The sequence below is a fragment of the Clinocottus analis genome, unplaced genomic scaffold, assembly GCF_023055335.1.
Source record: "Clinocottus analis isolate CAN_PGR_092001 unplaced genomic scaffold, fCliAna1.0.p SCAF_17, whole genome shotgun sequence".
NCBI lineage: Eukaryota > Metazoa > Chordata > Actinopteri > Perciformes > Cottidae > Clinocottus > Clinocottus analis.
The window spans coordinates 10932366-10956821 of NW_027175898.1; the positions used below are offsets into that span (position 1 = coordinate 10932366).

The 24456-nt window shown below is 46.0% G+C and overlaps 1 protein-coding gene across 8 annotated transcripts in view; it reads left to right on the plus strand.

Moving 5' to 3' along the window:
• meis2a (Meis homeobox 2a) overlaps positions 1-24456 on the plus strand; it is a 79196-nt gene that overhangs the window by 42107 nt on the left and 12633 nt on the right. For all 8 annotated transcript variants that reach the window (XM_068579748.1, XM_068579749.1, XM_068579752.1 and 5 more), the window contains exon 9: positions 11879-11955. In XM_068579748.1, coding sequence (XP_068435849.1) covers positions 11879-11955 — 77 coding nt within the window. The remainder of the gene's footprint in view (positions 1-11878; positions 11956-24456) is intronic.

Here is a 24456-nt window from a genome sequence, read left to right on the forward strand (position 1 = left end):
CTGTCTTCAGGTGGCTCTTTAGCACACTGAGAGGAGAGCTCGCAGAACCGGAGGTGAGCTCCTGTTACAGGACTCCCTGACCAGGGGTCACCTCCGACACTGTCAGAATACACATACATAACACGCACACATGTCCTGACAAATAGGCAAGAATGCGTGTACACTCATTCACACGCACACACACATGCACATGCATACAATCTGGTACACACGGCAAGGTTTTCACACAAAAAACTGCGTCACTCAAACACATTGAGCCTGCTTATCTATCCCAGGTGGCTCAGCCTTCATCTCTACGCTCCCTTGTTCTTTATCTTCCTACTGTACTACTACCCTCCTAGTCTTTCTCTGTCTTCTCTCATTCCCAGATCAGTCAGCCTCTTGTTCACATTAGGATTCCCTGATATGATCTCCATGAAGACTTGCTCTAGTGGCCATGCGTTGCCTGTCCTGCCCGGCACCCTCATTGTTTAAGCTGCTCTCACAGGGGGACACAGTCAGGTCTCCAGTGAATTGAATGGGGCCCTATCATGTGTGGCTCAGCGTAGTGGGAGAGTGAACTCATTTTTCACTGGGGGAAACGACATCCATCCCAGCAGCCAAACGCTGGCTGTTTCATTAAGTAGCCCATCCAGGCAGACAGATGTGTTCACCACACAGCCATGTTTGTCTATGCAAGAGCGTGTATTAACCCACAATCCTTTGGGGGAGATTAATAGGCTACTAGCCCCTTTCCATTGATTATCTCTATGCTATTTTCCCCTCCATTCCTTAGCTAGATATTAAAAACTAATGAAGCCTATTGAAAACGAGAACCGCGAGGCTCTTCACGGATCATTTTAGGTTATTTGGATTCAAACAGAGAGGGATCTCTTTAAGGCACAGTTTGAGTCGAATTAAGAAAATAAATGTGGAGAGCAGTGTGGAAGAAATGGGAGGAAAAAAGAGGAGAGAGAGTGTGACTGTAAAAAGATGTGTGTTTAAGAAAAGACAACTCTGCTCTGACACATTGAGCGGAGACACGGCAGATGTTAGCAATTCCAGAGCATAGCAAAGCATTCCTAGTGTTGGAACCACGACCTAATTGCCATAATGGAGGTGGTAAGCGCTGACAGTAATAGAGTCGTGGGGATCCATCCCCAGCAACCTGAATTAGGGGCCACTGGGCAGATCCACTTCAAGATGGCCTGTGTTTTTTTGCCAACATAGCCTTGTTTTTACTGCTCTGCAAACTTTAAGATGCGCCACCAACTATTTCATCCTCGCCGTGGTGTCAGAAGTAAGGGACTCAGGGATTGTTTGTTATAGAGGGCAGCGTGGAGGGAGAAAGGTGGTGTGGGTAAGGAGTTGTGTGAGATAGATGGATCAGAGAGGCCAGGGCGGCGAGTGAGCAAAGAGTTAAAAGCGTCCATGTGATGGGCTCACCTCTGCACCAGGCCTGGTGAAAGGCGGTGGGGTGCTGTCGGGGAAAATGACTTCCTGAGACATTACCATCAATCACCAGACAGGTCAGGCCCCCCAATCCTGCCATCAGGATGAAGGAGAGGCGAGGGGGGATGGGGATGGAGGATTAGACTAGAGGGGACGAAAACAGAAAGAAAGACTGGGTTAAGGCTTGTTGGGGAACAGTCTATTACAATTTCTCTTTCGCACTGTCTAACTGTTTTATGACTTTCCCTTCCTCTGCCTATTTATCTCGCCGTGTCTTTCTCTCTTTCTATTTTCTGGTCTTCCATAAAACGGCTATCCAGGCATTCAGGAACGGCCCCTGCTGGTCAGAGTCCTCTTCTCGACTCAATTGCATCATTAATTATTCCACAGGCAGTTGGCTTGAAGCAAATCTAAAGAGAGGAAGAGAAATAGAGAGGGAGCAAGAGTTAGATGGGGAGATGGAGGACAGCTGTCTCGCACCCACAGTCGGTCTTGCTTTCACTCTCTTTCTCTCTCTCTGTCTCTTTTCCTTTCTGTAAATGAAGGATGGGAGAGGGGAGGGGCTTGGGTTACCTCAGTGAGCGGTTGTGTTACATTCCTGAGAAGGGACAGGGTAGGGGGGGGTGGTTCAACGAGTTGCTGAAAAGAACACAGACGCTTGTCAACAGCCTCCGAGCTGGGGAGCCATCATGCCTTGCTCTAGGCCCGGAGGTCAATGACCTTGTGTTGCACCCAGATAGAGACCCAGGTAGAGAGAGAGAAAGAGAACTCCCCATACGGTACGTGTCACTGCTTGTCTGTGGCAGAGGTCAGTCAAAAGCCTAAAAAATCTCTAAATCCTCCTCTTTCTTTCTTCATCCATAAAACACTGTACGTGAGCAGTGGCTTAGTGACTGTGGAGTGGCTTTCTCCCGGAGAGTAGAAAGAAGGAGATGCAGAAAGAGAGAGAAAGAGAGAAAACGGCAAGCGCCTGGCAGTCACGGCAAAATGGCCCATTAGATTTAAAGAGTAAAAGTTCATCAGCTTTATTAATGGGAAGGTATATAAATGAAGTATGAATTACCTGACTTTTATGGAGTGGCGAGAGTGAAACTGGAGTGTCTTATGATATAATGTTTTAGTGAGCTGTTCTGAGCGCTCTGATGAACAGGCTGCAGAGAGGAGGAGGAGGAGGAGAGAGAGAGAGCGGGGAGAGAGAGAGACTGAAGTGTGCTGGGGTCCCCTGAGTCCAGCGGCTGGAAGGTTGCCTGATTGTTGCTAACATGCGTAGCTGATCGGGTTAGCTTGGAGACGGGGACGTCCGTAGCTTCCAGGCTTAGTCTTTGCGTGTCATTAGCTAGCATCGTAGAAATTGCTGGCACGAAAATAAAAAAGGTCAGCCACATCTCTGATTTTGTCTTTCTGCTCCACGTGCATGCAAAAGACAAGCGTGCAGCTACAGTCGAACATGCATGCAGTTGCAACTATGTTTGCGAACAAGCATGCATGCAGGAATACAATGAATTCAAATACACATGCAAGCACAAGGGCACACACGCCAGTGCACACACAGACAAACACACATGCGCCCCACCATCCTGTAATAAGCGGTAAGCTGAGCTAGCTGATGGTCATCCTCCCATGGGGCTGCTGGGTGGCTGCCAACTTCCTGCCTGCTTTGTCAGTGGATAAAGCCCCTAACAAACGAGAGGGCTGTAGCTAGGCAGGCCAGCCAGGTCAAAGGTCACCTCAGCCCCCGGCCAGGATTGAGCCTAAGAGCACTACAAGGAGAGCGAGGGAGAGGATGGAAGAATGCACTTAAAGATCGGCTGCTATTAACCAAGCCTAAAAGCTATAACCCTGCCTTACCACTCGTTCTCTTCTTTTCTCTTCCCTTCTCTTCTCTTTTCTTGTCTTTCTTTTTTTTTTTCGCGGCACTTCACAAAGGCATTTTAACTCCACATCACATGTCGACTCTGCTTTGAGGAACATTAAGAAAGTGAAAGATCCTGAGGGCATTTGTCAGTCCACACAGCACAGTGCAGCCAGCCGCCCCTGGGTGTTGAGCAATGACAGGAGATATCTCCTTGACTCATGCACCCGAGATGAAAGGAGAGCTCAGAAGACGAGCACATCTGAACAGCAAAAACGGCATTCAGTAAAAGAGAACAGACACAACAGGTAGGGACGGGGCGGTGACTGATCAGGGCTTGGCTGGCTTTGTTCCATGGAAGTACTTGTGATCTCAGATGAATGCACCTATGGTTACCATCAGCTATGCCCCTCCGTCTCACTGACATGGACATGATCTGAGGTGTCTGTCTGTCACAGGCCTAAGAGCTTCTCTCACTCGCACAGGATAGAGGAAAAGGGAGACGGTGGACAAGAGAAGAAGATAGCTTTCCAACCCCAGCTGTCCATTCAGAGGGAGAGAAAATTTGACATGGTTGACTTGAGCACATTTTGCACCATTAGCAAACAGGAAGTGTCCCCTGCAGCTGTTTTTGGCCGGGGAGGGGGTGTTCCTGCCTGCACTGTAATGGACAAATGTTACCCACCATGTTTGCCTTTGATTTTTGACCTGAAAACAAAAATTGACATTACAAATGTCCTATGATATCTTCCAAATTGGCCTGACATTCCATAGCTGGCCCAGGGGGGTTCTTGTTTTTCCTCTGTAAGTGGTTGTGCTCTTGTTGCTGTGTCCTAAGGCTCGCCATTAGAATGTACTGGCCTTTCTCTCGAGAATGTAGAGTCTTAAAGAGACGGCGGGGGAGACTAAAAAGAGAGAGGGGGAGATCTAAAAGAGGTCCTGGTTGTGTATTTGAATACTTATGCTCATTAAGTTAATGCACAATGAAAGGGAGAACCGTCAAGTGGAAACTCTCAGAAGCTTCTATTTGAAGAGCGAAAACACCCCCTGTTCTCTTGCTCAGTCTGTCCATCTCTCCACAAATTACTCTGTTTCTATTTCAATTGAAGATCAGCGACACTTTACTTTGACTTAAGAAGTTAAACAAAGTCTACAGAACACAATAGGGAAAGAGGATAAACTTAAAGAGACCCTGTATGTTAATATTAAGCCCTTTTCCCAACAGACTTCATCAACAGGATCTAGGTTGTAAGTGCTTTACTGTCTTGCAGTGGCTTGTAAGCTTCCGTATGGCTGAATAGTGTCTATTAATCCAGACCAATTTGATGCAGAACATTCATGTTCATAAGGAAAAATAACGCCACATTTGTCATCAGGTAGTTATGGTTATTTTGGAGTATCAGAAACAGAAATATTTTTTCATCCCCTTGCGAAATGATTACGAACATTTATTTGTTTGTTAAAAATCATTTGTTGCCGTCCTTTGATATTACTTAATGCCTAAGGTTTTCTCAGGTCAACTGTCGGTATAGAAAATAATTTATTTTTTACAATGTGTACATATGTCATTAAACCAGTGCCGGTGTTTATTCAGTGGCTTAGTTCGTTCACTACACTTTAACCATAGCATGCGCTCCCAGTGACTTTATGACTGGCAACAGTGACAAGTGGTGTGGATATGAGGTGGTCCAATTCAGGCAAAGTGGGTGGGTCTTCTGCTTTGACAGGCCCAACAGGCCTCTATTGATTGGCTTATCGGCCCTCAAAGTTCCACAAAAAGGCAAGAGAACAGCTCAAGCTCCTAACAATCAACATCACATCCTAACATCATAAAGGAAAAAAAGAATGGGAGGTTCACTTTTCGAGAATTATGGAAAAATAACCTCCCAAAATGTTATGTTCTAGAAATGCACTGGTAACAAACCCCTTTGTAGGAGGATGATCCTGTGGCTCAGCTGTAGTCATTACAACAAGATGTTTTAAAGATTTCTCGAGAGCAAGTAGTGAGCTTGGCTGTGTGTTGACATCAGGCGAGCTGGAGAGCAGAGCAGAACAGAGCTGGGTGCCCCTGAGCAGGCAGTTACCACAACAAAGCCAACAGACTGGTCTGAAAAACCAGGCCAAATTCCTGCCCTCTAGGACCTGGCTTAAAGCTTGAGCGGAAACTTTGAAAGAGGGGGACGAGTCGAGAGGAGAGGAGAAGAGAAAGAGGTGGAGTGAGGAGGATGCGAGACGAGGCCAGACGGGTTAGCGCGCAGCGAGAAAGGGATAGCTGCTGGGGCCTATGGAGTACGGCAGGAGAAGGAGAGATCCGCGGAAATGAGAGAAAGGGAGAGACTGTGAGGAGACCAGGCCCCCGCTGTAAGTATGGAGGGATCGTATTCCTCCTCTTGAAAGCGGAGGGGCAGCCGTGTGGTGGAAAAAGAAGCCATGAACTTGATCTGACGATTAAATAGGCGCATCTCTAAGGCTGCAGGCCACGAATGAGACGAGGACCACAACGGAGCGCACACACAGTTTGTGTATATAACTGTTGGCAAACTCCGATAGATCTATGGGTTGAGTTCAGTTGATCCTGGTTTGGGAGTCTTGGCAGATTTCTGCATAGATAACGAAAGCAGTTTTATTTTCTTTATTGGATAAAAGTAATACCTTATTATCATTTTCCATGATAGCATTTGTAAACATTCCCCTTCAAACATCTCTCTGTTGCTCGGTCGATCCACTAAGTCTGGAGGTGCATTGGGATTGTGTGGGAGTGATTGCTATTTAGCCTCATGGAGCTTGGTACAATCAGATGCCTATATCTCGCATGTCCTCCAGGGCTCCTTTCTCACCCACATCGCTCCATTCATTCCTCGCTCCTTCTGACTCCCCTCACTCACTTCACCGTTACTGTAGCTTGGCAGGCGAGCAGGGCAGTTATGCTGTAGAGCTTCTCTACAACCTTGCACCATCTCCAGTGAACATAAATTAATGGTGTAGAGCAAATAGACGGCTGGCTTGGGTCCAGAAGCTGGCTTCAGGAGCCCAGCCAGCGATTGTTGTGGCGGGCCATGGCAGCAGCAGCGGTAGTAGTACTGATGCCTTGCCAACCAACCATCCAGCCAGTCAGCGAGGCAGACAGACAGACTGGGGGCCCTTTTGCTCTATAATAGATGCCGCGGGCCACGCCAGTCCGCCTTGTATTTGCAAACATCACTGTTTTACTGTTAGAGGGCAGTCCGCTGAGAGCCCTTACACTCATTGTGGAAGCGCAGGAGTCTGGAGTGAGAGAGACATTAGTGTAGTGGTATGTTCTGAATGCAGATGGTGTGAGATGTAGATATGGAGGTATTTTCATTTGCTGTTATCAGAGGTTGGCATGCAGTGTGTGCAGTTTTGCAGGTTGGCATCATGTGAGTTCTGTTTATAAGTTGGCGGTGTCTGCGAGTGTGTGCAATCAAGAGAGGGAGAGAGAGAAAGGGAGAGCAGCAGGGTTGAGTCATTGAGTCATGTGGCATTCTTGCCTGTTTTCAGACTGTTGTCAGGAAGCAGTGTAGTTCCCAGTAAAATAAAACAAACACCCAAAAAAAACTTTACGCCCTCCAACCTCCACCCGCCTAAAAAACAAAGAGAGGGATTGAGAGAAAGAGAGAGCATAGTTGAGCATGGAGATGGATGTGAAGATGGTGGTGGAAAGAGAACTACTTTTTTATGTAACTAGTTTACACACATCCTTAGTTTGGGCTCAGCTGGTATGAGACTAAACCAGACGTTATTAATTCATTGATTAAATAAATCAAATTGATCTTTGCAAGTACAAATAATTATTTGCAGTTCATACTAATACATTTGAAATATCATTGTCAAAGAAATAGGAAGCTCTTCTTTTTTTAATTGTCACTTGTCAATCTATTCAACATTTACAGACAGAAGTAATTAACTGTACTCTTCAATTTAAACCACAAATCTGTCAGAAAACTGCGGCTAAAATGCCAGATATTGCTCTGTGCATATAAACACGCTTGATGGATTCAAAAATTCCAACTGGATTTATTTGTCATATCTGTTTGATCTCCCGGTAATGCCGATATGCATTCAATCTCATTGTCATTTGTCAAAGAAGACAATTGTAGCATTATTAACAACGGCAACTTGATATTTAAAATGTGCCAATCTTACCCCAGCTCAATGCAGAATCCATATTAAAATGTCATTCCTTTATTTGATTGCGTTTATTTCTGACAGTGAATATTATTATCATCCACCAGTCGCTTTGATTAAAAACAAATAAGATTCCAATCAATGTGAGGAAGGCATATATGAAAGGAAGTACGGGGATACAATATTGCTGTAAAACTAGACACAAACTCACAATGAAGCTCAACAAATACTTCCAAACACATAAAAGCATTATTATGCAACATTCAGTCATTTAATATTATATAAACGTATATCTGTATATAATTTGAAGCATATTATTAAATCTAATACTTTAAAATGAATAAACACTGACTGTTGAAAAACATACACGCAGATGATCTAATAACCCAATGCCATTGACAAAGTAGCAGCGGCCAAATCATCAGCGAAGCTGCCACGTAGCCACGGCAACATGGTAAACAGCCAGTGGCCCGTGATTTCCTGGGAGTCATTAGCGTGGAATAGGTTTGCAAACCGATGCGACCTCGTGACCCGGCCCTATAAATCATGTCACGCGCTGATGATGTCGTTCATCAATAGGGTCCACCAGCGGCTCGGGCAACGGGCTGCAGGTACAGAGAGCGGAGGAGAAGGGGCACAGTGGGGAAAGCGGTCGGGATAATGATCGGGCTGCGGGGTTTGACGACGGCAGAAAATAGGTGTCAGGAGAGCATCAATCTGATATATAGCGAGCCGGACGCTGAGTGAGTTGCGTCAGTGTCGGCAAAAGGTGGGGTGGGAAGTCGGAGTGATCCGGCATCAGATGTGGTTGTTGTATATGGTGACATGCCAAGCTGGGACTCAGAGGGGGTGTAAGTACCGTACACAGCAGATGATGGAGCCACCTCAGCTTGTAATGTTTAGCAACCACAGGGGCCATTACATCCAGCACTATCAGAGAGCAGAGAACACAGCACACCCTGTAATTTAGCCATCTCGCACACACACACACACACACACACACACACACACACACACGCACACAAAAAGCTTGATTCTCAATGACAGGCAGAATGTGATCCACCTGCATATGCGCCTGTGTTTATGTGTTTGTGTGTTTGTTGATGTTTGGCTTTTTCAGGTCAGATTGTAGGTGTTGAACAACACGTGTGCATCAGGATAGTGCACGCTTGTGTCATTAACAGGCTTAAGTGTAATTAACAGAGTTTTTTTTTCTTCTTCTTCTTCTTCTGGCGCTGCCCGGGCAACAAATTGAAGCTGCTCATTTCTGGCTCTAATTATTTATAGAGCAACTGTTTTACGTTTTGCGGTCAATCCTCTTTTAAGGATATTGGTGTTTGTAACTGAACATATTGAGCGGATCCAAAGCTAGTGGGGGAGATTATCAATACCATCTTTGATCTTGCTCCATGTTTGTGTTTCATCCATTAAATAACCATGTCATACTGTCTCCTGAGGGTAGGGAAGGACATCTCAAGGAAGAAACACTTTAAACAGATTTAGTACTCTGACTCTATTTAATATTTATTCACCAATTCATCTCACGTTTACTCTTTTCAGATAGGATTTTTTTTGCACTCATTGGGTGATTTACTAACATATATTTTTTTTTTACTGGGGCAATTAACATTAAGAGGTTACTCCGAGGTCTAAATAGCCGTTCTCCAATTTCACGGCTGCTGCAGCTCTGTAACCACTGGACCCACCATGTCGGCTTATTTCTCACGTCCGTGTGTGTGTGTGTGTGTGTGTGTCGCCATTGCGGCCACATCATTTTCTGTTTCTGATATTTCATGCTTTAAGGAAAGCTGCTTCAAGTGTGGGTGGCCTGCAGTCACAGCCATAAAAAGTATTTGTCTGTGTCAAGGAGGGGGGTTGTCAGCAAGAAAGGCGAAAGAGAGAGAGAGAGAGTGAGTTGAGGGAAGGTTGCGTACAGACATGTTGTGTGTGTGTGTGTGTGTGTTTGCTTCTCTATGTCCTTGTGCAAGTCTTGGTCTTGCAGAGGAGCGATCTTGTCTGACACAGTGAGTGAAGGAGAGGGTTATGAGCGAGGGTTGAGTGAGGTATGAGATGAACAAAATAGGATTTATTTTTTTGTCTTGTGTCTATGTGGTCGGAGTAAATCTCCTTACTCAGGGGTTTTGTGTGCGAGGGGAGGGGGGGGGGGGGGCTTTAACGTCCCCACTCTCCTTGATGAGACATCTTTCTTGTTTGTTCAAACCATTCATTACGTGGTGCATGCTGGACGAGCTATGCCGCTGGCCGGCGTATTTATCACCGAGCTAAAGCGCGCTCTGGCTGACAGTCGGCGATTGATGACCAAGCCTGGGCTGTAGAGGCTGAGGAAGCCTTAATACAATGTAAATGACCCACTCCCATTTCCAATCTAGGCTGCTCCTCTCCCCACACCTCGGTACCATATCATCTTTAGCTATGTCTCAATTTGTGTATATGTTTGTGTAGTGTGTGTGTACATAAAAAAAGAGTGGGAGGCAGTGTGTGTCCTGTTATATTTGCGAGCGTGTTTTGATCGTGACCGGGGTCATAGCTAATGTGAAAACGCCTAGGAAGCCCAGGAGTGTAAGGGGGAGAGAAAGAGAGGCTGTGCTCTTATTTCATGTTGTTGTCCAGAGCGGACACACACAAATACACACACACACACACACACACACGGATGTAGATATGTATATATCTGTTGCATTCTACTGAGCTCGTTTATACACACACACACACACACACATACGCACACGCACACGCACACACACGCACACAGTTACCAAAACAGACATTGCTCTGTCTTCCCTCGCCAAGGATATGTCAGCACCTGGCAATCAAAAAATGTATTCCTATGCAAGCATTATCATCTCTCCTTTGTTAATAATTTTAGCATATTAAAAGGGACTACGTACACAAGTACAAATCAGAGTAATCCCTCTATGCAGCCGGGACTCATTATTTGACCAATCTCAGCCTTGTTTGTTATTAATTGAGCACATTCCTCAAACCATTTTTTTCATCTCTCCTTTAATTAAAACAGACTACGTTTCGACAGGCAGTACTGCCTGGAAGGAGAAATCGTCCTCTCTGCTGATATGGAACCTCACTTACATCAATTATTTTTGCAATAAATGAGAAAATTGTTCTTGAGCAACTGTTATCGTTTCAAGTTAAAATTGAATTCAATTAACATGAACCAGGCACACATTGCTAGCTTCATGAAATGCGCTTTCTCAGTGAGTGTGGAGCTGAAGATAAAAAGAGTATATGTCGTGGGGCCAAAGGTATTTTTCTTGCAGGGGATGAATACGTGTTAATGGAGCTTAAAACCAAACAAAAATAGAAGAGGAGTTAAGTGTCACCTTTTTAAAAGGAGTTTTTGTGTGTTGTGATATGCAGGTGTCATGTCTATGGATATTTGTTTGTGTGCATTTCTGTTTACAGAAATGTGCGCTTGTGATCGTGTAACTCTCTATGCATGCGTGTTCCCAGTCTACGGTGGCTGAATGAAACACATAGTGTCTCATTTGTTTCGTTTGCGTGCGCCGCGACTCCTAATCTGGCCCTTAAAGACATCTGTCACCAGCGATCACTGTTGTTTTGTCATGCTTCATAGCAAGCCCAGGGGGAGCAAGGCAGCCGAAGGTCTGCCATTTATATCAGCCCATGTTCTCTAGATTGGACCTGACACAAATAGTATCTTTGCAGCCCTGGTCCCAGAATTACATTTTCAGGTAAAAAATCTTGGCGAGGCTTCGGAGGAGATTTCACAGCATTCTGTTCTTTTAGCATTAGTCTGTATTCTGCTGCTCTCTATGAAAGAGCCACCACCAGGATACACGTCAGACATTCAAGGAGGGATGAATGTATTCACTGCAAATCTGCACCCACTCATTCTGTTGCTTGCTATTATGGAAGGATTCTCAGACGCCACAGTATCTGCGTTAGGCCGGCTTGAAAGTCTTGTTTGTCAGCGTGTGCCTGTAAGTGTGTTTGTTTTGTACTCTGCGTGCAAGACATAGGTTCAGTGTGTGTACATTATATGTTGCTTCTGTGTGGGCGGGGTGGGGATAGCATAGGGGGTTATCACAGTTGACAGTTTTGACAAACTTGTTGGGCCAGCTCTGACAGGTTTAACTCTGTCTCTGCTTCCGTATGTTGACGTGTGGGTGGACACGTGTGAGCTGTGAATGCCTATACAGTGCGAGGGAGGGGCAGGGTTGGGTAGAGGTCATGAGAAGGTGCGGTCTTGTGTTGCACAATACAACAAACACAGGAACATATTGAATATATACACTAATATGCAGTAGTCAGGAACTCGACTCCTAGCATGTGTGTGTTCCCTTCCAGCGCTTCTCTTTATGAGTGCTTGCATAAGTGAATATTTATGTAAATCTGTATGTCAAAGAGGCTCATTTGTGTGTTTTTTTTTCTCTCTGTTTGCTCCTGCAGCACCCATACCCGTCTGAAGAGCAGAAGAAGCAGCTAGCCCAAGACACAGGCCTCACCATCTTACAAGTAAACAACTGGTGAGTCAAGATTTTCGCTCGCTCTATCTCCACCACCAGCATCGCTCTGCCTTTAATTTTCAAAAGCCTTTCGCCTCCCTCTCCCTGCCAAGTGTGAAAACCGTTTATGTACAGCCCTCCCCATCTCACATAGACACACATGGTGGTGCACACGCTGATATACACACAGACAACCTTTGTAACATTATTACATGTAAGCTACCAGGATGTTCCGGTGTTATCGCCGAAGTGTTCTGCGGCTAAGTCAGTGGTCTTTGTGGTTTGATGCACATGTATTCAGTGGGATGTATTTAAGGAGAAAGGCAGAGATCATAAGCTACCCCTACAGCCCCCACACCCACCCCACCCTTCATCCAAAAACCATACCTACAACTGCCACTGGTGCCCCCACAAAAAGGCAAAACTGCCTTCCACCCCCTCCCTATTTTACACAAGCTATATGGTGGATTAAGGTTTTGGTGGCCTGGCCAGCAGGGCCTTTGTAGATGGCTTAGCACATAACTGGGGGTGGTGGATTAAATAAAATGATCACAGAAGCAAAGAAATGATACAGGAATTACTTATCAAAATACTAGCCCAGGTTTTATCTGCAGCTTAATTTTGTTCAGTACATTCTCAGGGTGATGTTCAGATTAATTGAACTGACAGCTTCCTTTCAAATTTCCGGGAAGGTATTTGCACGGATTTCAGGTCTTACACAAACTTAATTATATGGAACCCCATTTTATCATTCTAATTCCATGTAGCGGGGGTTCTATTTACAAATGACAAGTCTGTGCCTTTTATTCACAGCTTTCCTTAATATATTTATCAAAGCGGGTTCATTTACAAAGTGCTCTATCTGTTGGGTACAGGCAGGCCGACATTAACGAAGCTTTTAGGTTTATCAGACTCGCAGCCTGACAAGCCACCCGAGGGTCAATTGATTTTTTGGTTCCGTGATACATTTTTTTCTCATTTTTCCTGAATCACAATGAGAAACATGCCTAGAGAATTAGCCTGGTTTGTCGGCCTTATCTATCAGCCCCCTCCCTCGTCCTCCCCCCTCCATCCTGACATACTCTCTCTCTCTCTCTCTCTCTCTCTCTCTCTCTCTCTCTCTCTCTCTCTCTCTCTCTGTCTCTCTCTCTCTCACCCATTTCTTTATTCCCTTCTAGCCGAGGGAAGTCAAGCTACTTAAATTGGCCACAGGAACCGCTGTTATCAGACTTTAATGCACCCTACAGTGTGGATAGCATTTCAATTACACCAGTAACCAAAGATTAGCCCCCGCTTGCCTGTTTCATGCCTCGTGCCACCGTTTCGGGACGCCACGCACCTTACCTACAGGAGCAGAAAATTGAGTTGCCTTGCCTGTGTCATGGTGATTAATGCAGAAATAGTCTGAGAGAGAGAGAGAGAGAGAGAGAGAGAGAGAGAGAGAGAGGGAGAGAGAGAGAGAGGGAGAGAGAGAGAGAGAGAGAGAGAGAGAGAGAGAGAGAGAGAGAAAGAAATAGACAGAGACATCGACAGAGATAGATATAGGAAGAGTCCCTGCCTTCTCAGAGGCCATGAAATCCAAGCCTGGCACTGAAATGCCTCAGATCCATTTATAAAGAGGTCTGAAAGAATCTCGTGCTGGGAAACATCCTCATGAACCCTGTTTCCATACGCACATACACATAGGTGGTCATGGAGCTGGGTATTAATGTCACACCAGCCGTGTTAACAAAAACACACCAGGAATCAATTTTCACAAATAAAGTCATTAGAGAGGCTTAGAGTCTGCTGGTCTATCTCTGGTTGTTGTCAACTGGCCCGGCGAATGCTGCCATATTAATGTCTGTTTCATGGTGAGGAAGAGACCATGCTGAAGATTTCTTTCTGCTCGAAGCACTGAACCAGGCAGGACAGTGAGTTACAGTTAAATAACGCTTTGTTCGGCTTGTCCCCTGTTTTTTTCCTCTTTGGTTGGCTGCTGAGATGGTCCACCCAGGATATGACAGACCTCTGCCATATGAAATTCCTTTTTCTTTTTTTTTAAAAGCTCCTCAAATTCCTGGCTGGCCCATTGCATTGTTCTTTAGTTCCCTTTGATGCATGGCTGCTGCCACGTTACTGACCAAAGAGAGAGAGAGGGAGATAGGGAGAGGGAGACAGAGGGAGAGGGAGACAGAAGCAGAGGATGAGTGGGGGGAAAGGGAGGGGATGGCCTCCGTCTTCGGTTTCCAGAGCTCTCCCCCGGGGAAAGGATGTGCTGAATCAGGGCTTTGTCCGCAGGCACAATCGTAGCCCAGCGAGGGCACAAGGGTGCTCTGTGTGATAGTCAATAGAGAGTGCATCTCGCGCTCTCCCCACTTGCCCCATCAAATCTCCCCAAACCGTACCCTCCAACGGGCACCTTCATATATGTTTACCTGCAGCTCACCTGTACACACAGAAAACAAAAGCCATAGTAAACCACTTCCAGCGTCCAGTCCATATCATTAGTTTGCAGCCTCACCTGTTTGCCTGATGTTAATAAGGAACAAAGGAAAAGGTGAAAGTCCAAGATCGCACTGCCGTGGTGTTGGTGAGAAGAAGGACTTCAATTATCCAGTTAAAAGTATAGTCTCTGTGTGTGTGAGTGTGTGTGCACATTGTTACTAATGGGACACCATGCTCTCTCAGTATGCTCAGAGATGTTTATGTGTGTACAGTGTGGCAGGACACCATTAGTTGACCATTAGGTAGTGTGTTTGCTCTGGCCACGTTTGAGACAACTGGCGTCATGCTAACAGAACCGGGGAGTGGTCTGATATGTAATTGCATTTGTTTAAGATTGCGGGAAAAGGTGAGGGACGTGTCACACATGGCATTCTGGGATAGCGAAGTAGGTGAAACGGCAGAATTGGGTGTCAAACCGCTGGAGAAGCGTTCAGAGTTTACAGTATCTAGCGGTATATTTGCCTGCCTCAGCAGCTCCTGGTGTCCTGCTATCAGTCTGGGCTAAATGGGGCCTGACCGAATCCTTTCATGTCTCAGCGTCAGGCCCAGCATGATGTGCCCTCACTCACTGCCATAAACGCACACACCAACAATGCTGCCGTTATTTACCACTGCACCAATGCACACACACACACACACACACACACAAGCATACAGTACATGCACGCAGGGTTATTACATTGGCCTGAGAGATGATGCCGATGACAGATGACTGGGAGAAACAGCATCTAAAAAAAGGAAGGAAATCGTCCCCTCATTATTCCCTCATCTCACAGGCAGCCAGTTGGTCATTTCCACGGCAGAGAGAGAAAGAGAGAGCGAGAGAGAGAGAGAGAGAGAGAGAGAGTGCGAATATGTCAGTTCTTGGCATCTATGATGACTGACTGCTGTGCCACTGGAGCACTAATAACAATAAAGAGGGCACTAAGCCACACTCTATTTTTACTTCTCTACCTTCTCTCTACAGCCCAGGAGGGAATACATGTATAGACACAGACACACACACACACACACACACACACACACACACACACACACACACACACAGGGGAGAGGCTCTAATTAGCGGCAGAAAGGAATACAATGAGTGAGTTATTAAGACACAGGGGCGGATCGCAGCCAACCTTTGCCCCCTGTCGGAGCACAGGTCACATGATAAGGGAAGGATATCCGCCAGACGACGGCGCCAAGCAGCCTGTGCCCACTGAGGAGATGAAATAGGCTCAATCTCTCCAGTCACTCAGGGCAGGGCATGGTGCACTGATTGTTTTGTTGTTGTTGTTTCTTGAGAATCTAGCCTAACCAGAAAGATACAGTCCCATTTAGTGACAGTCATCATATTACTCACTCTACACTAGCTGTATGTTTACATGAATATTTAGATGTTTAATTCCATTGTATGGAACAACTGTAAAATATGTTCATGAGACTAGACTACCAAAGGTGCATACATGTCTGTGAGCAGTACATGGCAGAATGAGACAGATGTTCAGGTGGAATAAATATAATGAAAGCTTAGCAGAGGTCTGAAGTATAATACAAATACAAAATGTCAACACAGTCATATGCCGTAACAAGAATTTTCTTTATCAACATAGAGTCCTGATTTTCTTTCAAGATTTCAATCCGCCGTACGTTGCACAGCATGCAGATAAACTGAGTTTAGCTGGCACTCGTCTAAACTCCCTGCCTGAAAGCTCCCTTCACAGCATGCTCCCCATTCCCATTCAGATCCTTATTTTCCCACTTTCTCTCCAAACTTTTCAAAGTTTAACTCGCCCAATGGAGATACAAAGAAGCTGTACTGCAGGTTCACATGCAAACTGTCTTCAGCACATTTGTTGTAGAATCAGAGAACAAGAAAGAAAAAAAACTAAAGCCAAACTTGTTCCTCCACTTAGCTTAGCATTTTCCGTCTCCTATTGGCCGGTCCAATGAGAAACTTAAAAACACTGGCTTTTATGATTTTTTATGATCCGCTGGTTTGGCGGGCAAGTCCGTAATGAAATGCAAAATAATAACTAATATTTTCCAAGCTATGAAACTGTAAGATCAAGCTATGAAACTGCTCCAGCCGCCTCTTTTTTCCCCACATTCTTTATAAGTATTTAAATTGTATGAATCTCACACGTATGCTTTTGAGGTCCCTTTTCCCTCTCCTTCCTCTTCTCTATATCACTGCCTCTTCCTCACTCTGTCTCTTCGTCTCTGCCACACTGGTGGGCCAGTTGACTGAAGTTGCTGGTTATCCGTCTAACTTTGACCCAGATGGAAATGTCAGGCCTTTTTTTGGCTGCAACCAGGGACTCCCGGCAGTGGCCATCTTATGCCCCTGGCCTTCTAAATATACAGCTGGAGTGTGGAGAGGTTGCGGCTGTGTGTGTGTGTGTGTGTGTGTGTGTGTGTGTGTGTGTGTGTTTGTGTGTGTATATCACTCTGGTGTGTCTTTGTGCGCCAGCTTGAGTGTATATGTGAGTCTGAGAGAGAGAGACTATCGGGGCGCTGCCAACACAGGCATCATGATCCCTCTCATTTAGGGACCGCTAATTGGCAGTTAATTAGCAGAATTGACTCTGTTGTCAGATCCCAAGTGCCAGCCCCCCTACCAACACCCTCTACTCGCTAAGTTCATTTGATCTGGCTGCTTTCTTGATGCTGTAATAATAATCCCATTTTATCTGTTTTGGAAGGAGAAACACATTTGGAAAACCATATTTTCATTATTGGCAGAGTAAAACGGCTCCCTGTTGGAATAGGTTTCATTTTGTTTTTCATTTTGTTCCGCAGTTGTTGCAGTTCCAAATATCTGTTCGCCGTGCAATCTCGACACATGCCGTACTTACAGGATAAGCCACGGCAGGCTTGAACAGCTGATGCTAATGTCCGCCACTGTATTTATGTGAGCAGTGCACTCGCACTATATGTGCCGTGTGTGAATACATGAGCACATGCCACTGTTGAAACCCTGGGTGTGATTAACAGGCCCCACTTCCACTTTATCAGGCACTGGGGGCACATTAGGTCATAGCATGGCATGGACACCCACCGTGACCATGGAGCAGGCCTGTGCCCACCTCGCTTTGAGTCTAGAGTTATGTAAAACAGGTGGTGCTTTTAAAATAAATTGGCACTGTTTGGCAATCATGCACAAAAGGGAACGCTTTTTTTTTTTAAAACTTGTTTTCCCATTTCATGCTCAAGACTCTCCAAGGCTGTGGAATTCTCCCAGCAAAGACGGCATGCGAGGAGAACGAAGCCAGACGAGGCAAGATAGAGAGGCGAAGAGCTGAAAGAGGCATTACAGAGAAAGCATTAGCGAGAGAGATGGGAGGAGGGAGGTCTTTGTACTTCTCTGCTCCTTTTGGCTCTTTTATTCCTCAACGGCTTGGTTTTATTGGTGGGTCGTTTAATAACAAGGGCTCTGCGTTGGAAATAAAGTAGAGCTGCGTTTGCGTGGGCGAGCCTTCTTTTTTTTATTTTTAAGATGGTAATTTCTGTACGAGGGGTGAGAACTGGAGAGAGATTGAGAGAGAGAGAAGGATAATACACTAGAAAGAGAAGACGGGAGGGAGGTGAGAGAGGAACTCAGAAGGAGAGCAAGAAGGGTGAGAGTGTGGGATAGAGAAAATTCAAGGGGAATACAAGGGAGGAAAGTAGGTTAATTTATTTCATTTGCAGGAAGAGAAAGAACTTAAAAAGAAAAAAAGGTTGGTGATACTGAGAAAGAAAGTGTAGGATGCTGTTTTCATGAACAAGCAGCTTAATGCACACGGGCAGCCACAGTAAGCCTGCCAGAATCTCCCTGTGCCTGAGGCCATCTGTGAGCAGAATAGCAATTTTATTACTTTGTCATTAAACCAATTTCACAGCAGTATTGTTTGTTAATGAGCAGCCGCAAACGAGCGAAGATGTCACGTACTAGAATAGCAGCAAGATTTGTGACCCCAGTTCTCCTCTGTTTCATTCTGCCAACCTGTACCTCATTCTTATTCTTCTGCTCTTTCCGCCATCGTCTTCTTTCTTAACATCCTTACTGTCATCCGTCCTCTCTGCCTGCCGTCCTCCCATCTTGCTCATCCCTCCCTTCCTCCCCCAGTTATAGGGGTCCTTGGCCCATAAAAGGGGAAACTGCTGCAAGATAAAATGCAAAGTCTATACAGTCAAGTCTCTGTTTATGAGCTTCCATTTGCCTTAAGAGCTCATTGGGACGAAGGGTTTCTCCATGGGCTTTCAGCGTGCAGCTGGAAACCCTGGGATATTGGCCTGTTATTTAGCTCTAAAGCCTGACATTGGTGCCAACGGCAAGTGCCAACAGAGGGACTAGCCGTCTGAATAGGTGTATAAGTCCTTTGGGTTGTATGCTCGATGATGTCATGCATTTATTCTGATCTTTCATAGTTGTTAATAGTCGGAGGCTTGATCACTGTTTTTTTTTTTTACGAACTTGAGTCGTGTTAGAGCGGTGATTTTAAAGTAAAAAGTCTGTTTGGAATGTTTTCAGGAAGAAAGCCATGCGCTTCAGCTGCTATGTTGCTATATGTGTCTTTATGGCTAGTCACTGTGTTTATGCTTTTACTCGGGAGGTCATTTGGCACACATTTGGGGTATTTTTGTGGCTTATGACTGAGAGAGAGAGAGAGAGAGAGAGAGAGAGAGAGAGAGAGAGAGAGAGAGAGAGAGAGAGAGAGAGAGAGAGAGTGATTTAAACTGAGGCCCCAGAGGATCAGACAACCTGACAGAGTAGATTTGGAATAATTAGTTTTATCTGCTGAGGGAGATAGCCAGAGGAGCTGTGTGTTAGCCAAACGGTGCTGCTATGTATTTCTATGTGACGATGTGTTCCTGGTTGCTGAATGTTGTGTATGCGTTTGTGTGGATGGTGTATGTGTTTGGAGGGAGGGGTGGTGGTGTGGTGGACTAAAAAGGATAAAGGTGACCAGGTGTAACAGAATGGCCTTGAGGGAGGGTGGGTAGCGGTGTGTGTGTGTGTGTGTGTGTGTGTGTGTGTGTGTGTGTGTGTGTGTGTGTGTGTGTGTGTGTGTGTGTGTGTGTGTGTGTGTATGTGTGTTGGAGCCAGAGAGGACAGGATCTCCTTCTTTGGCTGAGCTCTTTAAACTCTGTGAACCTTTACAAGGTATTTTCTCTCTGTCCAGGCATGCTCGTTCCGTCACTCTTTCTCTTTCTCTCTGTTTCTCTTTACCTCCCTCTTTCACACTTTGCATTCCCTCCATCCTTGCATTTGGATATACAGTAACGGCATGTAAATGAGCATCTGTCTTGGCTCTGTTTGCGTGGTGTCACATTAAAAAATAACCCCCACTGACCTCCCTCCCCCTCTTTTAAGACACAATGAGAGTGAGTGTTTTTGAGTATGAAAGGGAGATAGAGTTGTAATGACATCCTTAACAATGGCCCAATGTGTTATTCTTACCTGTTGTGTGTTTTCTGAAGCTGTGATTCATGGCCTGGTGCCCGCGTGGCTTTGAGGTGCAGGCCAATAAGCCCATCATGGAAGACCCTATAAATCAATATAGCCCTTTGTTTGTTTAAGCCATGCTCTACCCCAGTTCAGGCCTGTTATGGATGAGATATCAGTGGAGTCAGTGCCAAGCAGAAAAGGGGAGGGGAAGGAGAAGAGAACGAGGGAGGGAGTCACAGGGCCTCTCCACAAAAACAATCCAATCTTAATTGGCCCGTGGCCCAAAATCTTGGCGATATCTAACCCGGTAATTAGCAATTTGGGAGAGGTGAGGAATAAGCAGCGCATCTTGCAGCCACATTCTCTCCATGCACGCACAAACAGACGTGCTTTGACGAAGTTATCAGAGGGAGCTGGAGGAATTAGCCACTATTATCCAACAGTATTACATGCATAACAAGATGCAGAGATACAGAGCTGGATAAAGGAAGGGGGGAGAACAATGAAGACTACATTACCCTAATCTAGGGTTTTTCTCCTCCCAGCCTTATGAATATTTATTCCTCCCATTATCGACAATGATGTTTCAATCGGGAGAGTCTGTGAGCATGTGCGGCGAGGAGGGAGGGCGGCGGAAATATCTTTTCCCTTGTGGGGGTTGACGGAGTCTGCCTGTAACCCGCCTCCCCCCAGACATATCAGCTCTATCATCTTCTTGTTATACTGAGACTTTCTGTCGCTTTCTCACCGGTATGAGGCAAAGAAATAGCAAGTCTCCAAAATTATCTATCTGCCCTTTGTTCGAAAGTTCCCCCTTTTCTGACATAATAGACCAATCTTGATCAAACTGAGCCCTCCGATATGATATTATTAACCTACAAGAGCATTTTTGAGAATGGCATTGCTTTTATTTGGAAGATTCGCTCATGTTTGTTTCACCGGCATGCATTCAAGACCCATATTCTGCAGTGTCGGCTGAATTGAAGAGATTGTTGTATTTGTTTCAGGCTGTCACATATGAAGGAGGCCAGTCAAAGCTGTACACAGTCAGTGGTAGAGCTGATCTGAGAGGCCGAGGGCTCGCTTCAGGCCACCAGGCACATCAGAGTCCCTGTGGTCCACTCCACAGTGTCAGTGCTGCTTCTGCCAGCAGTCCTCTCCACAAACAACAGCTATTTATATCACTTGCCTGCTGCTGGACTTTTTAGCCCTAAACTCTGCTTCTGACCGTGCCTGCACATGTGTGTGTGTGTTTGTGTGCCCGTGTTGATGCTTAAGTGTGTCAAAGCGATTAAGTGCAATTGAAACTGAATCAATTATTCAGTAGGAAGTCAGAGGCAAGAGTCTCGTCACTAATATGTACAAACGCACTTACTCAGACACTTGGAAACGCGCTTGGTCAAAACAGTCACTCACACGCCACAGACACAATGGTGAGAAGATGATGACTTCCCAATGAGAAGGAGAATCCTTCTCCAAACACACACACACACACACACACACACACACACACACACACACACACACACACACACACACACACACATACAGACACATACACTCTGGATCCTTTACTCCCCACCAGTCTGGCTCTTAAAGATTCCAAGTGCACCGGCACCTAAACCCAGGCATTAGAGAATCCCGACAGTCTAGGTTTAGGTGTCGCTTTTTAATTGCTCAAACTGCTGTTCATTTCCACTGCCCTAAATTCATGGTTGATAGTACAGCAGTGTGAGAAGGAAAAAAAAGTGAAAGGCAAGCGGAGAGAGAGAGAGAGCCTGTGCTTGCGTATATAAGTTTGGAGTGGGGTGGTAAAATGGGGGCACCCAGCGTGTGCAACCTCCCATTGGCTCTGCTTTCTGACTTCTGCTAATGCATTTGAGATTCAGGAGCGCAAGTGTGTGTGTGTATGTGTGTGTGTACATGCTTGCTCACAAGTGTACGCAGGCATGTATGTGTGTTGCGTAAGGACGTAACTGCTGAAGCCCCTCTTGGCAGGCCCCCTCTTCTTCTCTTTGAGCTGAACCCATTATAGTCTTATAAAGGAGGGAGAAGTAGAGACGTTTGATATGAAGCAAAGGAAATAGATTGGCCTTATTTCCTGCCTGGCTGCTGCGGCACAGACACTTGTGTTGCCTAGACGATGCAGGCAATTGACACTCAATTTTGTTTGAAATATCACGCCTCTATCGCGCCATTATCAGCTTCCCCTGGTAATCCACAAAGCCGCCCTGTTTGATATCTGACAATAAGGGGGAGTCACAGAGTCGCAGAAACCCTCACTCGATTACCAGGCGGAGAGGGGAAAAAAGGGTTGAGAATGAAAGGGAGCAGAAGACGATGGAGCAAAAGACAAGGCAGTGCAAGAGAGAGTGAAAGAAATAGAGATTGAAAGATAGTGCGGGAGGGAGTCAGGGACGTGGAAAAAGTCACACGTTTGTATGATAGCGGTGAGAAGTGGCTGGTAGCGGGGATTATACCTGCCGCCCCACAGAGACATACAAAGGAGCCCAGCAGGGCTGGCATTGTGGGAAGACGATAAATCTGGGCAAAAGGGGTGGCACTCTTCACAACTGAGAAAATGGGGCGATCTTGTAAGCACACCCGCTCATCTCAGGAGGGCTGATGGGTAGGCCGGGGTAATCATAGTGATGGATTCATTCTTTCTTTCCCCCCGATCTCCTCTGTGTGTGTGTCTGAGCATCATCTGTGTGTGTGTGTGTGTGTGTGTGTGTCTGAGCGTCTTTGTGTGTGTGCCAGCACATCTATGTTCTATTTCCCGCTGGCACTTCATAAAAGCAGGAAGCCCTCACCCACCCAAAAGGTGAGAAACTGGCTTATGAAGTGTGAGTGTTACCTTCCAGTGCTGACGACCTCTGTCACGCGCTATGTGCTGGAACCTTTGACGGGGGCTAATATTGACACATGCTGAAGGTTTTCAGATGCTCTTCAAACGACGCAAAACACAGCTGTTAGTCCCTCAGCTCCTGGGCAGGCAGAGAATACAATACCTTTTGTGCACCTATGCACGTTAATAAGGTGTTGTCATAAGGGAGGGAGCTTAAAAGTATGAGAAGGGAAAGGCCTCACTAACAAGGGAGATGTGGATCAACTCCTTCTTTAATCCCGCTGTCTGGTGGTGATATTCAAAAATAACAGCGTTTGTAAAAACATTCCAGGGCAGAGGTGCCAGCCTCGAAGGAAAAGGAGGTTAATGACGGGAAATATTAGGCGATCGTCTGGGAGAGAGAGGAAGAAAGAGAAAGACTAGATGATTCCACCCTTCCTCCTGAAAACTGTTGGAGCTATGGCAGGTTAGCCATGCTGGGTTACTACAATAAGGTCTCTTTCATACAGGTGTGTTGACGCCCGAGGCAGGCTTGGCCTCGGTCCATTCCATTCACCCAGGCTGATTTGAACAATAACTATCATATCTCTTAAAAGAGAAGGGAGGGTGAAGCGTCAAGAAGGAGATGCCTGAGAGCTGTGTCGGGGCCAAGAAAAACCCCCGCTGCCGTTGTCAGAGCTTGTTGATGTTGTCGGGAGGAAAAAACGGGCTAGTTTTTTTTTAAACCCGCCCCCCCTCCTTCCATAACCCCCACATTTTTTTTTTCCTCCTCTCTCTTCTCTCCCTCCACTTCTGCATTGGATCCTGGGTTTTTGTGCCGTAGGACAGAGTGTGGTGAAGAGACAGAGGAACAAAGTGCTGCTGTGTGGAGCAGCAGCTGCTGCTTTCCGGATCAAAGGGGCAACAAGCGTGGTCTTCCTGGCCCAACGCTGCTCTGGAGGTGTTTGACGGACAGTCAGCAGCTGGGGCCGCACAGCCCGCCATGCAGGGGTCAGGCTGCTGGACTGCTAGGCCCAGGGGTGACATGCCCTCACTGGACAGGGGGAAGAGGGGAGAAGGTGTTAGATGGGAGGGTAAATAGAGGGAGAGATGTCTATGTTTGTTTCCTTTGTTGTTTGTCTTGCTGTTGTAGTTTACAGCATTACCTCTGGGACTATTACTGTATATTTCTAGTCTTCAAATTGCGTCGGACCGTAAGATATTTCTGTCGTAATAAAAGTTCCCACTTATTCATCGTAATGCATAGGTGGGAGTTTGAGCCTAATTTTAAGGGCAAAAAGCATCACTAGAATAGCATTGCACGCCACACTGCAGTATTCCACCTCTCTGGTGCTGACAGAAAATCAGAGCGAGAAAAGAGAGACAGACAGGGAGCGAGCATGCCGCAGTGCTATTGATTTATTTTAATTAGCTGCTCGTTAAATCGTGTCAGTTTGCAACACAAATATATAATTCTTTGTCTGATTTTCCACTCGAGGCTTAATGACTTGAACTCCCCGGGTTTCAGGGAGCAATGGCTGCTGCAGCTAGACTGACGGAGCAATGCAAATGTTACTCATATTGGACTGAGGAGGGGGAGGGGGTGCCACAAAAGGGCAATGAGTGGAGTAATAAAAAGGGAAAGAAAAACAGGTCAGTGAAAGTCCATGGAATAGAGGTGAAACAGTCCCCCTTTGAGAGGCCGACAAAAGAGTGTGGAGGGGGGGGGGGGGTATGGAGGCACAGTGGATGAGAGAAAGAGGGAGAGAGACAGAGGTAAAACTATGTA